Genomic DNA, 14132 nt, shown 5'->3' on the forward strand with positions numbered 1-14132 from the left:
ACCCTCACCTTGACCTCCCTCCACCTATTGCATTTCCAAAGCCCCTCCCCCAAGTCCCTCCTCCCTACCTTTTATCTTAGCCTGCTTGGCACACTTTCCTCATTCCTGAAGAAGGGCTCATGCCCGAAACGTCGATTCTGCTGCTCCTTAGATGCTGCCTGACCTGCTGCGCTTTTCCAGCAACACATTTTCAGCTCTGATCTCCAGCATTTGCAGTCCTCACTTTCTCCTCGATAATTAGCCTTTCCCCAATTTCACATTTCACCATTGGAACAGTCATATCCTTTTCTATAATTATGTTAAAGGTATGAAATTATGATCACTGTTCCCAAAATGGTCCCTCACTGAAACTTCAAAGACCTGGCCAAGTTGGACAATGTACGTATTGTTTCAAGAATCCCTCCTGGAAACACCTAACTATTCTATTCCATCTAAGTTCTGGCACTAAGGGAATTCCAGTCAATATTGGGGAAGTTAAAATTACCCATTACCACAAAAACACTATATTGTTTTTGCATCTTTTCCATGATCTGCCTACACATCTGTTACTTTAATTCTCACTGGTTATTGGGACCTGTACATCATCATCATGACTATACGTTTTCTTATTTCTAAGTTTTACCCATACTGTCTTGCTGGATGAGCCCTGTATGATGTCCTCACTTAGTACAGTTGTGACATTCTCCTTAATCAATAATGCATCTCCTGCATCCCTTTCACAATCCCCCTCTGTTACACCTGAAACATCTAAACCTTGGAATGTTGAGCTGCCAGACCTGCCCTTCTCTCAACCAAGTTTCAGCAATGGCTTCCACATTGTCATCCCATCTACTAATCCAGACTGTAAACTCATCTGCCTTTGCTGTGTTACTCCTTGCCTTAAAATAAATATACTTCAGACTGCTAGTCCCATCATGTTCATTAACTCGGTCTTCCTATTCTTCTGACTAGACTTGCTGGATTTAGTCCCTCTTCTTTTAAAACACTCCACATGCTGACTTCTGTGCTGGTTTTCACCCCAGTTTAAACCCTCCAGAGTGGTACTAGCAAGTTTCCCGGTAAGGATATTGGTGCGCCTCCATGATCCAGGTATCTGAAACCTTCCCTCCTACAATTGCTGTTCAGCCACACACTCAACTGTATTATCTTCCTATTTTCTGCCTCACTAGCACGTGGCACAGGGAGTAATCCTAAGATTACAACCCAAAAGGTCCTGCTTTTCAACTCCTTACCTAACTCCTTAAATTCCCTTTGCAGAATCTCCTCTCCTTCTCTCTCTACCAATGTTATTAGCACCAGTACCATGTCCTCTCCTGCTCACACTCCCCTTTCAAAATGTCCTGTTCACGCTTCAATATATCCTTGACCCTGGCAGCAGGGAGGTAACACCATCCTCACGTCTCACTTACAACGACAAACTCCTAAGTGTGCCCCTAACTATAGAGTCCCCTATCACCAATGGTCACCTGCACTTGGACCCTCCCTGCTGTTCAACAGTGCCAGTCATGCTGCAACGGACCTGACTGCTGCTGTTGCTTTCATTTGAGAGGCCATCCTACCCCGCATCCCAAAATAAAGGTATCTAAACTGGATGCTTGTTTGATAGGGAAATGACCACAGGGGTCTCCTACACTGCCCGCCCAACCTTACAAGTCTTCCTGTTCGTCACCCAGCTCTTCTGTCTGTGTAACCCTTAGTCATGGTGTGACTAACTTACTAAACATGCTATCCATGACATTCCTAGCTTCATAGTGATACTCCGTAGTGAGTCCATCTGCAAGTACATAGCACAAAGGACATTGGTTGGTTGCTTTCGAAGGCCGGTTGTCTCAGCCCCACGAAATTGCTCTAGGAATTCCTCGAGGCAGTGTGATAAGCCCAATAATATTTTCCGTAATAAGGCCGGAGATAGGGATGTTCACTGCACAGGGTTGCATTCAATTTGCAATTGCTCAAATAAAGAAGCATTTCACACCCGCTGGTAACAAGATCTGGGCAACACCTAGGCTTTGGCTGATAAGTGGAAGTAACTTTTTTGTTTATTCACAGGATGAGGGTGTTGCTGGCCAAACCAGCATTTATTGCCCATCCCTAATTACCCAGAGAGCATTTAAGATTGTTGTGGGTCTGGAGTCACATGTAGGTCAGATCAGTTAAGGACAACAGTTTTCTTCCTTAAAGGACATAAATGAACTAGATAGGTTTCTGATGATCAATAGTAGATTTGCACCGGAAATGTCTGGCAATGACCTTCTCCAACAAGAGAAAATCTAACGTTTCTGTTGGAGTTGTGAATCCTTATATTCAACACCGAGTGTCATCATTAATTAGAAACTTGATTTTGACAGCAAGGTAGGTGGCTGTCATCATTATCATTCTTCTTTGCAGATTTTGTGGGCGGCACGGTGGCACAGTGATTAGCACTGTTGCCTCACAGCGCCAGAGACCCGGGTTCAATTCCCGCCTCAGGCGACTGACTGTGTGGAGTTTGCACGTTCTCCCCGTGTCTCCGTTGGTTTCCTCCGGGTGCTCCGGTTTCCTCCCACAGTCCAAAGATGTGCAGGTAAGGTGAATTGGCCATACTAAATTGCCCGTAGTGTTAGGTAAGGGGTAAATGTAGGGGTATGGGTGGGTTGCGCTTTGGCGGGTTGGTGTGGACTTGTTGGGCCGAAGGGCCTGTTTCCACACTAATGTAATCCAAAAAAAAATCATGACTGGATCAAAATGAGATTCAATGTTGTTTCTGGTTCTACAGATGACTTGAGTCCTATCTTAGTCCTGTAGAGTCTATCTTAGCCTTGCAATGGCCTATCTTAATTTTGCAGGCTCTCTTTCAGTGAAGTCATTAGTTTTTGGCAAGCACAGATGGTGTAGATTGTTGGCTTGAGCAGCTCTCTCTATCTATTTCAATTGCACTCATCATTCTGTCTCAGTTGCAGCTCTTGTTGATTGAAGATCTCGACACCATTGATGGGCCGCTATTTTGGTCATTGTCTAGCATCATCTTTGTGTTAATATTACTAGTTTTTTTTTAAAGCACTTCCTTTGGCTCTCATTTGAAGGGTCTTTCTTGTGTATCCCTAAGTAGAGCCCCAATTGGGCAATCTGGACCAGGCATTCTGATAACTGGTCTCATTCATCACAGCTGATGAAAATTGTCATGGATCCTTTATTTGATCTGCCTGTGTCTTAGGCACTCGTCTTGGTTCTTTGTCCTCCCACTTGAATAACAAGATCCCTCCAGGATAATGTTGATGTTGGCTTGAGCATGGTGTCTGCAAGTTACTTATGTTTCAGCATTGAAGAGAAATATGCACCATGCATGTGTGCATATTTTCAAGGCAACAAAAGAGATCCATTATTGGTAGGATCTGAAGGTGGCAAGATTCTCCTGAATGGTACAGACGGTATCAACACTGGCTCGAGAGAGCACTGTTGAATTATTCAATCAGAACTCCACAACAGAGATACACAGTGGGAAGAACCTGCATGCCATCAAAAGAGAACTTTTGATGATGATTCAACACTCAATGGGAAAGGATAACTCTGGCTAGGAGAGCAGCTCCTAGGAAGCAGAGTCTGTGGTGAATGACTTGCCTCCTCACTTACCAGAGCCTGTCAACCTTCTGTAAGGCCCAGCTCAGGATTGTGATGGAATACTTTCTATTTGCCTTATCACTGCAACTCCAGTAAAATTCAATATTCAACATTCACTGTTCAGCGAAAAGTAGCCTACTTGATTAGTACCCATCGATTACCTTATCTTCACTCCCTCACACAGAGACAACTGAAGATACTACAAACAATATAAGATTCACTATGATAACTCACCAAAGCTCCTTTGTCAACATCTCCGAAATTCACAACTTCTATCACTTGGAAGGATCGGGCTAACAAGTGCCACCTACAAGTTCCACCTACAAGTTCCACTTCAATCCATGTACAATGCTGACTTGGAACTATATTGACACACTTTCTTCATTGCTGAGCCAAAATGCTAGAGCTCTTGTCTTAACACATCTGGTATATCCACATCGCATGGCCATGCACCAGTTCAAAAATGGCTCACTACCTTCTCAAGGATGTTTAAGGATGGCCAACAAACTACATTGCTATCTGTGTTTTGCCTATAAAAGAAAAACAATAAGTTTAACAAACTCCGGAAGATTGTTTGGCTAGAAAGTGCTGGATTTATCCCCACTATAAGCTTTTGCTGCCTTGAAGTGGGTGTGAAAACACGTGTCCAAGAACTTGTGTTCCTTTTCTCTGTGATTTTCAGAAATTTAAAATAGCTGATTACGGATATATTAACCTCAAAAATGCTATCATGTAATTTTGTAAAAGTATTATTCAGAATAAGCTTATCACTGACCTTTCATTGAATATGATGAAGTGTATGGGTGGTGATTTGGTTTAGGTACTTGGTTTGCAAAGATTCTAGTTTTAATGCTGTGCTATATTTACAAATATTAATCATAATGTCTCAAGTTGGGCCTTAACATAACATAAACCATAAAATAATTGGTTCATTCTTTTGTAAACATTTTTTTGCATGATTTCAAAATATGCTGAAAATATCTGCAATGTGGCTCAAGTTTGTTGATTCCCCCCTCTTTCTTGGCTTGGATGTACAATGCACAGGCAATAATCCAAGACGTGCCTGCAGTAGGGAGAGTGAAACTGGGTAGTGAAACATTTCACCAAGCAATCCTGGCAGGTTGAGCAAATTGCTTGTCTCCTTTGTCAAGAAACAACGTGTGATGTCATAGCAAAACTAGTCAGCATTATAAATGAAAGATCAAACTTGGATACAAAGGGATTTTCCTTTTTATTAAAGAATATGATTTGTTTTAAAGTCACTCATTATATATTTGAGCATATCTCCTAAACAACCAGGAACATTGTCAAATCCTGATACTTAAATCTTTGCAAGGTTTAAATCTTTTTTAACATATTTGGACAAAAATGAAATATTCACACAAAATGCATGGTTAGTATTAGCTGTCTACATATGTCACCTTTTAATAAATATGTGCTTTCAAACATTCGCTTTCTAGATAATTTTAAACTTTCCTTTTAATTCTGAGACTAAAATTTTAGTTTTGGTTAATTTTTTAGTTTTGGTCAGCATAAACGGATAATTCATCCAGCCCTGGTGATTTATATACCTTCAAGGAAATCAGCCAGTCCGGTAGTTATCTTCTCATAATGCTTATTTTATCTAATATTTCACACTCCTCTTTAACTTGAATGTCTGCATTCCTCTCCTTTGTGAAGACAGGCAAAATGTTCATTTAGACTCTATCTATATTCTTTGCATCAATGTACAAGTAGTTCTGGGATAATGTACGTTTCAAAAGCATGATTTCGCTATAATGTCGCTGAAGAATTAGCGAACGATATTTTCGAGAATGCTTACCTCTGTTGGCAATAGCATTAGTCCAGTTTTGTTCTGTGTGTGTGCCAATATCCATGCCATTCTGCGAATGCGTGGCGTTGGTTTGCCGATGCTCCAGTGACTGCGACAAAGTCTCCAAGTTCTGCACGTGTGCTGGTCTTTGTGCCTTGCTGTGCATGTACCAATGTCAGCTGCCAACAGAGCAGTGTTAAATGCACTGTCAATTTTTTTTTTTTGTTTTGTGAACAAATATGGTTTTAACCTTCATGCAGACTGCTGTACTTTGTGTTAGACTTTTGGGTGATTTTTGAGTGATCATGAGTGACTTTTTTTTTGCTGGTCTGTCCCCTAACCCCACTTTTCCCATAGGCCCTATTATTTCTATTAAGCGATTTTCTATTAAGCGGAAGGCAACTACATTGTTATAGGAGAACTACCTGTTACCTTTCCTCAATCATCATCTTGATCTTAATGCAGTGATAAAACATCTTTAGATTTTCCTGAATTTTCTGACTGACGTTTATGCTTTCCAAATTCCCTTTTTCACTTCATCTCTGTACTTCCTGTACTTCTCTAAGAATCCTAATGGATTGCTAGAAATATAAAAGAAACGCAGAAAATATTGAAGTGACTGGGCAAGTCTGGCAACACCTGTGAAGGGAAAGAATTAATAGTTTTGAAGAACAATCCTGTCAGACTCAAAATGAAGACGTTGTACTGGACTTGAAACATTAACTCTCTCTCCACAGATATTGCCAGACCTGAGTTTCTCTAGCATTGTGTTTGTTCCTAAAGTATTACTTCTCATGAGATTACTGTAAGTTCTATATTTCTGTTTTATCTTATCCTGGATAACCAAGGAACTCTGAAGGCATGTCTACATTGTACCCATAGAATCTTGCTTTTGAATCTCTCCCACTGATATACCACTGATATTCCTTCAGTTGGCTGTATCCAGTCTACTTTGTAAAGTTTACCTTCTCTCACTTGAGAATTTCTCCTCCTATACTACATTATCCTTTTCCATAATGATGCTAAATCTAACTATATTATGGTCACTATCTCCAAAATGATCACCCACTGCTACTGCATCCAACAGCTCAGTTTAATTTCCTAAGACTAAGTCTAGAATTGCATCCCCTTTCATTGGGCTTGATGCATGTCGGCTTTTGAAATTGCCCTAAAAAGCCACAAAGTTAAAGGTAGTTAGTGATTGGCAATAAAAACAGTGCCAGCCTGTGACACCCATATCACTGAATGCAGTTCAAAATATTTTTCACTCTGTGTCAATACTACTGTTGATATCCCAGTTGATATTTAGTTAATTGAATCCCTGAAATATTGTTGCCTTATTATTTTTGATATCAGAAATTTACCTGCACTGTTTCTCCTCTAAATCTCTCCCACCACTCAGGAGCTGTCGTGCATGCCTGCCAGGGTGGCTGCCTGTCATTTGATGCTTCATCTAATGTATTATCCGTTTGCACAGCTGTGATTAATTCTTTGACTAATAGAGCTATAACTCAACTTTTTAAATTCACTTATTTATCTTTGTTAAAATCTTTATATCCAGCAATGTTGAACTGTTATCCTTGTCTCTCTTTTCTGTTACAGCTAAGATATGATACTGCCATATATTTATCTGTGCCCGCAGCTCTTAACCTTTATTCACCTTACTCCTCGTGTTTTAATACTTAACTTTAAATATTGTCACATTTTTAAATCTCTGCTTCCTCTGTCTTTCAGTCATTTGTTAAGATTCCCATTTCCCAGTTTAATTGCTTTCCCAACAGCACTAGTAAATCTCCCTGCAAAGATATCCAGTCTTGCTCAGTGGCAGGTCATTCAAATTTCCCCAGAACCAGTCCCAGTGCTTTTGAAATTTGATCCCATGTACCTACACCAGCTTTCTAGCCACATGTTCAATTGCTCAGTTTTCCTATTTGTGTGCTCACTAGCATGTGACTCCCATAAGCCTATGTGACTCCAGACCCACAGGAATCTGCTTAGCTCTTCATTGCCTTTTGAAATTGTGACAAGCTACTATGTTAAAGCTGGTTAGTGATGGCCAATAAATGCAAGCCAAGCCAGTGACACCCATATCTCCTGAATGAAAAGTAAGAGCAATGAAGAATTGGAAGCACCAACACTTCCAAACCTTTCATCATTCTTACCTGTGTGTTTATTCAGTGTTCATTCATTGTTGCTTAGTCCTGAAAGCCAATAGTTGTGATGAAGTTATTTATCCTTCATATTGTGGTCAATCTGATATCTTTATTTTGGTTTTGAATGCTGGAAAAGTTTATATCTAGTAATGAATATAAGCAAAATGAAGTTCTGTCTTATATTCAACCATTCCATTATATGAATATGCAATAATGAGTTTATTTATGCTAAAGTAATTAAAATTGGCACAACAGGCTGCAAAGAGATTGTGTATAGAAAGTGTATACACTTATAAACAGTAAAAACCAAAGAACTGTGGATGCTGGAAATCAGAAACAGAAAAGGAAATTGCTGGAAAAATTTAGCAGGTCTGGTAGCATCTGTGGAAAGAAAGCAGGATTAATTATTCTGATCCAGTAATTCTTTTCAGAACACTTTTAAAAACTTATGAACTTGCCACACGTTTTTAACTGACAATTCAGCTGAAAATGCAGTGGACTAAAATCCTTTTAAGAGTAAAGCCATCTTTTGGCAAGGACTGTCAACAATAGAAATACAGTAAATCCTGAAATTTATTTTTAGCTCACTTTACCACTGTCAACCCTCTTGTTTTTACCTTCATATCTTCCTAAATTTGTTACTTACCAATCTTTCTGGCCATCTTTTATGATCTAGTTTTATTATTTGTTCATTTTCTGGCTCTTTTTGTGGTTATGTGCATGAAATGTAGAATAGTTTGTACAACAATATAGGAGGCTATATTTAAAACAAAATCAGTGCAATGAAAACTATGCAAGCCCACAATGTGGAGATTGATCCAAGCCCAGCAAGTTAAGTCCTGCATGAAGAAGATTATGGCATGATACGGTAAAAGTATGTTATACTTAGTGAACGAAACAGCACTACGTGATCCTTCACATTTCAGCAACTTGCATAAATACTGAGATAGTTGAAAAGCAAGAGACCAAAATAGGTATTAGGCCTTTGAGAGTGGCAGGACGAGATTTATATTTCCATTCCTGCCAATCTCATGAAGGTCACACACTTTCCAGGGACCTGGCTTAATGGTTAGTGGGTATCTTTTAATATGTTAATATGCTTCTGTGACATACAAATGATTTTGTTTGCTATTTTAAGACTTACTGACCAGCAGGTGCACTGCGTCCAGGTAACAGTTTAAGTGAAGAGTCCATAGAGTAATTTTTCTTCATTTCAGTAGGATTGAGAAGTAATATAGTTTGCATCGGTGTAGCACTGCATCTATCTCCACAATAAATGACATCCACAAATGGTTTGGTTAAAGAGTGCACATAATTATTGCAGATATTGATATAACTCATTTTTTTAATGAAAAGTGCAGTAATTCCTATTTGCATGTTATCTATAATAGCAAGATTTTAATTTTGAAGTTGAGTAAATACCTAACTCAGATCAATGTAAATTGTAATAGCGTTTTGCCAGAGGTATCTTTTTAAAATGGCTGTGCTTGTTAGTATTACAGTTATAGAGGACTTTCTCACTGCACATGCATTTGCAGAGCCTGTGATAACAGGCAGATATCTGCATCAGAGGTGGCACAGATCAAACTCAACCCAAGAGTAATATTGTTTTCTCTACGTCCTGATTGTTGCCCCACTCCAGCTACATGCAGCTCCATTCATGACCCCATTCTGATTTGCTCACAATCCTGCTCACTCTACAGCTCTCTTGAACTGTTGCAGCATTCTTCATGATCTAGAAAGTGGCGAGAAGGTGAAGAGTCAGGAGTGGGATGGCAAGTGGCAAGTGAGGAAGGTGATGAGAGTTTGGAGCATAGCAACAGGTGGGAGACAGCAAGTTGTCAGGAGTCTGTTGGGAAATGGGATACAGTGGGTCAGTGATTGAGCAGCAAAACATCAATGGCGAGTATTTAGTGGATGGTGATCACAAAATGATGATACCAATAGTGGGAAGAACTGTGCATTTGCTGGCAAATTGTGTGGGTGTCGACTTCCTGTTCCAGTTGATGTCAGATGCAGTACCTTCAAATTAATCTTGAGATGTTGGCTTTGATTGGCAAAGGTTACCAATTATTAGTTCTTCTTGAGAAACTGATCATAGACTTTTTGAATTTGCTTAATACAATTGCCCAAATAATTTAATTCAATATGATGGACTGATGGGCTACTTCGGCCTTTAATTTTTAATTATCCTTTGAAGTGATGTACAGGTCAGTCTAGGAATAGATAGTAGATTTCCTTCCCAAAGAGCATTGGTAAATTAGTTGTTGTTAGTGACACATTATTTTTTGTTATCCTGAAAAAGGTTAATTGTAAGTCTGTGCAACTATTTTAGCTCAAATTTTCTGGGCCTGGTTCCTGGCATTTAAAAACCTAACTATGACCTTTCTGCAAGTTACACTTTTATCAGATGTATTTGGTCTTTTCTGTTGTTTGAATGAGTAGTTTAGAAATCAGAACATTGCAAATATAATCAGTAACCTTCACAAAGCTCGGGCAGTGGACAGTTTGACTTGGCAAAAATCCTCCGGCTTTCTTCCCCCTGATTGTTGTCTAATGGCTGCTGCTAGACTGCATGTGTGGGAATATTGGGTCAAGATAGCATCTGGAAAAGCCACTTTGCCTTAATTGATTAGTTTGCAAGCACTTGAAATTCACAGGGAAGAGCTCTACTTAAAGTACAGGAAAGTGCTTGGTGTCTGTGAAGTAGTTATATTATGTCAGCATTTGGTGGGATTGCAGAGGTTGGGGTGTAAATTGCCAATGGTTTTGTTTTCTTGTAAATTTCTCTTTCTTGGTAACCCCAATAGCCTTCCATTCTCTTGAACTCATTAAAAGTTACAGTTCCAAACATACTTGTGGTCCTGCGATGCCTCTCCAAAGTGGCTTTAACTCCAGTACATTCCTGAACTTTGTTTCAGCAGGCTTTTAAATCATAAGGGGCATTGCAGCTGAGCCTATTTAATTTCTTGCAAAACATTGATATAGTCCATTTCTAGCAAGGGTAATAGTTCAGGAATATTAGTTAACAGACAAGCTATTGTCTGTCGTAAGAACTATAACAATGTCTACTGAAACATTTTAATTCACCACTCACTGGTCAGTTTGGCATTTGTGGGATGATGTGGCTCAGCTACTTGCTGGATGAATTCTGTGAACTACTGGGAGAGTGCAATTAGTATTTCAAAGAATACCTGCAAGAATAAGGAAAGCAAAATAGCACCATAAGGTTGGCAACAATGTTAGATGTTATTATTACTTCACATATTATCAGGTTAACTCAATATGAAACACTTTTTAAAGCAAATTTAAGCCTCCTTTTAAAAGTTTCCATCTTGCACAATGTCTCTTTTGAATAGACTTCAATATGCTTTCTTTTCATCTCCTTCATTTTTACCAGTTGTCATGTGGGCATCGATGCAAAGCAATTTGCCATCCTGGTGACTGTCCACAAAGCTGCAACCAGAAAGTGAAGATGAAGTGTCCCTGTAAGCGGATTAAAAAGGTATCTTTTAATTATAATATATTGAGATTTTTGTACCTATAACATTTCCTTCTTTATACTTTGCCTAGATGTAAGTCATTCAAGGTGCAGTCTAAATATTTTAGTTACTTCACCCCATAACCTTGAAAATTTGCCATATCATCTTAATTAGTTTGAAAGTAATATGTAATTGTCAGAGTTGTATAAGGACGATCAGTCACTCCAAGAATAGAATCATGATTTATCTTTATTCTTAGATGACAGCTACAATGATAAACTGATACAAAAACAACAACATCTCTGTATTATTTTTTATTTATTCGTACGATATGGAGGTATTCATTGGCAAAGCCAGTATCTATTACCCATCCTAATTCAAAGAATCACACTTATTACAGTTTGTAATATGGTCAGTCGTCATATCATGTCTCTGCCGAACCTCTGAGCACTTCACTTAATGCTGTTCTTCTGTCTTCTTCCGTAACCTGCACATTGTTATCTGAAGAGAAGCAGTCTAACTCCCTTTTGAATGCTTCTATTGAAACTGCCTCTACTACTCAGACAGTGTCTTCCAGATGCTCAACATCTGCATGTAGTAGATGGTGATGAGTTGCCTTTTTGAGCCTTAACAGTCCACATAGTGAACTGTCAGGTAGAGACAGTTTTGCCATATTCTAACCAAGTGGTGTAGTTTTTTTAGTCCTTCCCAATGGAGATAAGTTTGAGTATTTAATTCCTTGTTGCTGCTTCACTTTATGCATTTTAAACTTGTTGTATAAGTCAGCCTCCATTTTTGGCAGCAAAGCTTCAGCGTTGATTATTTTATTGCAATCATAGTTACCTCTGCTTTAACTTTCTGCGCTCTACCCATATACTTTAATTCTGTTAATGTCCAAAAATCTAATGATCTCTGATTTTTAATACACTCAACAACTGAACATTAATTACCGATTGTGGTAGATAATTCCAGAGTTTTAGAACTCTGTGAATAAAGAAACCTATTTTCTCAGCCCTGAATGACTGATCCTGTATTCTGAACCTGTGCCTGTTCGCTTTAGATTCAACATCATGAGGAAACACCCTCCCAGTAACCATTTTGCCTAATCTCTTCAGATTTTATGTTCCAGAGATCTCATCTTTTATTTGTTATGGACCAGGCCAGACCCCTTTGAAACATTTCAAGAAGGTAGCCCAGATCCTAACTTTTCTAGTTGTTTTAAGCAGGGGGAAAGTGGATATTCCAGGAGTGCTGCAGCTGGCCAAACCATTCTGTTTTAAACAAAACAATTTATTTACAGATTACTGAATGAAACACAAACAAAAGAGAACTGAATTTAGAAAAACTCAACCTATCTGAAAACCCATACGACTCTATTGCAACTTAATGATGCTGTTCCAAATGCGTCATCCCCATAAATACCCCTTGGCAAAAAAAGGTAAAATCAAACACAGGTTCTCACAGGAGGGATGTCAGAGAGTCAGCCAGAATATCTCTGTTGAATGAGGGAAACTTTCCCCCAGTGTTCTTTGACCAATGGCTTCAAACAGATTGCTTGCTAAAAGCTGAGCTGGGAGAACTGGCCATGCCTCTTGCATTTACGAGTGTTTTTAAAAGAAAACTTAAGAGTCTTTTCAAGTAGATATTTCCAGACAAATCGGAACCTCTGCCTTTATGACGCCTCTCTAAACAACCCAAGGGCAAAATAACCCTGCTAAAGGGGCAACATCATCACATACCCCCCCTTTTTAAAAAAAAATATCCAAAGATGGCTTCATTTTAAAACCCCTTAATTTTACACTGTTAGTACACTACAACACACATATACATTACATTGACTATAAACATGCAAACATGCACTATTACAGTCCATTTCAGTCCACTTACTCCTGCCACCAAACTTCTAAAATTTGTCATCCAAGTCTCGACAATGTGTCGGCATTCAAGTTTTCTTGTCCTGCCACATGCACAATTTTCAAATTGAATGGCTGTAACAACAAACTCTATCTAAGCAGGCTGGAATTTTTGTCATTAAATTTCTCCACAAACTTCAGTAGGTTATGATCAATGGATATGATTGATTGAGATACGTTACTGGTAACATAAACATTGAAATGTGGTTACACCAACACCAAGCTCTAAGTCTCCTACTCAACTGTAAAATATTTCTGCTGACGAATGTTCAACTTCCTGGAGAAATATTCGATAGCTCTTTCTATCATCTTGTCGTTCTGTAAGACCATAGCACCGACACCACATCACTTGCATCGATAGCCACTTTAAATGGCTTTGGGTAATTAGGTGTGGCTGACACGAGGGCAGTTATTAACACAGCTTTCAGGCTGTCAAATGCCTTTTGACAGTCTGCTGTGCAATGAAGCTTCTTGCTTTTCTTTAGTAATTCAGTGAGTGGAGCAGCCATACTGTTAAAATGTGTTACAAATTTCTGATAAAATTCACTCAATTCCAGGGATCATAGTACTGCTCTTTTTGTTCATGGTATGGGAAACTCCCCAATTACCTTTTTTGTTTTTGCATTCCATGGGGCCATTTGTCCATGTCCAATAACATGGCCCACAAAGGTGACTTGGGCTTTGGCAAATTCAATTTTAGACAAGTTTACCACTAAGCCTGCCTCCTGAAGTTTGATTGAACAATTTTGATAAATGTTGGAAATGTTCCTCCAAAGTGTGACTAAAAATCGCCAGGTTATTAATATATACCACACAATTGGGTAATCTGGAAATGACTTTGTTGTTTAGTCTTTGAAATGTGGCTGGAGCATTTTTCATGGAGGAGTTGAAAAATGTGGTGCTGGAAAAACACAGTAGGCCAGGCAGCATCCGAGGAGCAGGAGAATCGCCTTTTCGGGCACAAGCCCTTCTTCAGTAATGAGGCTGGTGTGCCAAGCGGGCTGAGATAAAGGGTAGGGGGAAGGGAATTTGGGGAAGGGGTGCTGGGAATACGATAGGTGGAAGGAGGTGAGGGTGATAGGCCGGAGAGGGAGTGGGGGCGGAGAGGTCGGGAAGAAGATTGCAGGTCAAGAGGGCGGTGCTGAATCCGGGAGTTGGGACTGAGATAAGGTGG

The 14132-nt window shown here is 39.3% G+C and overlaps 1 protein-coding gene across 1 annotated transcript in view; it reads left to right on the forward strand.

Moving 5' to 3' along the window:
• Positions 1–14132, forward strand: part of nfxl1 (nuclear transcription factor, X-box binding-like 1) — a 170011-nt gene that overhangs the window by 131274 nt on the left and 24605 nt on the right. Inside the window, exon 19 of the mRNA XM_043691569.1 lies at positions 10964–11068. Within this exon, the coding sequence (XP_043547504.1) occupies positions 10964–11068 (105 nt within the window). The remainder of the gene's footprint in view (positions 1–10963; positions 11069–14132) is intronic.

This window comes from Chiloscyllium plagiosum, chromosome 1 (genome assembly GCF_004010195.1).
Source record: "Chiloscyllium plagiosum isolate BGI_BamShark_2017 chromosome 1, ASM401019v2, whole genome shotgun sequence".
Taxonomy (NCBI): Eukaryota; Metazoa; Chordata; class Chondrichthyes; order Orectolobiformes; family Hemiscylliidae; genus Chiloscyllium; species Chiloscyllium plagiosum.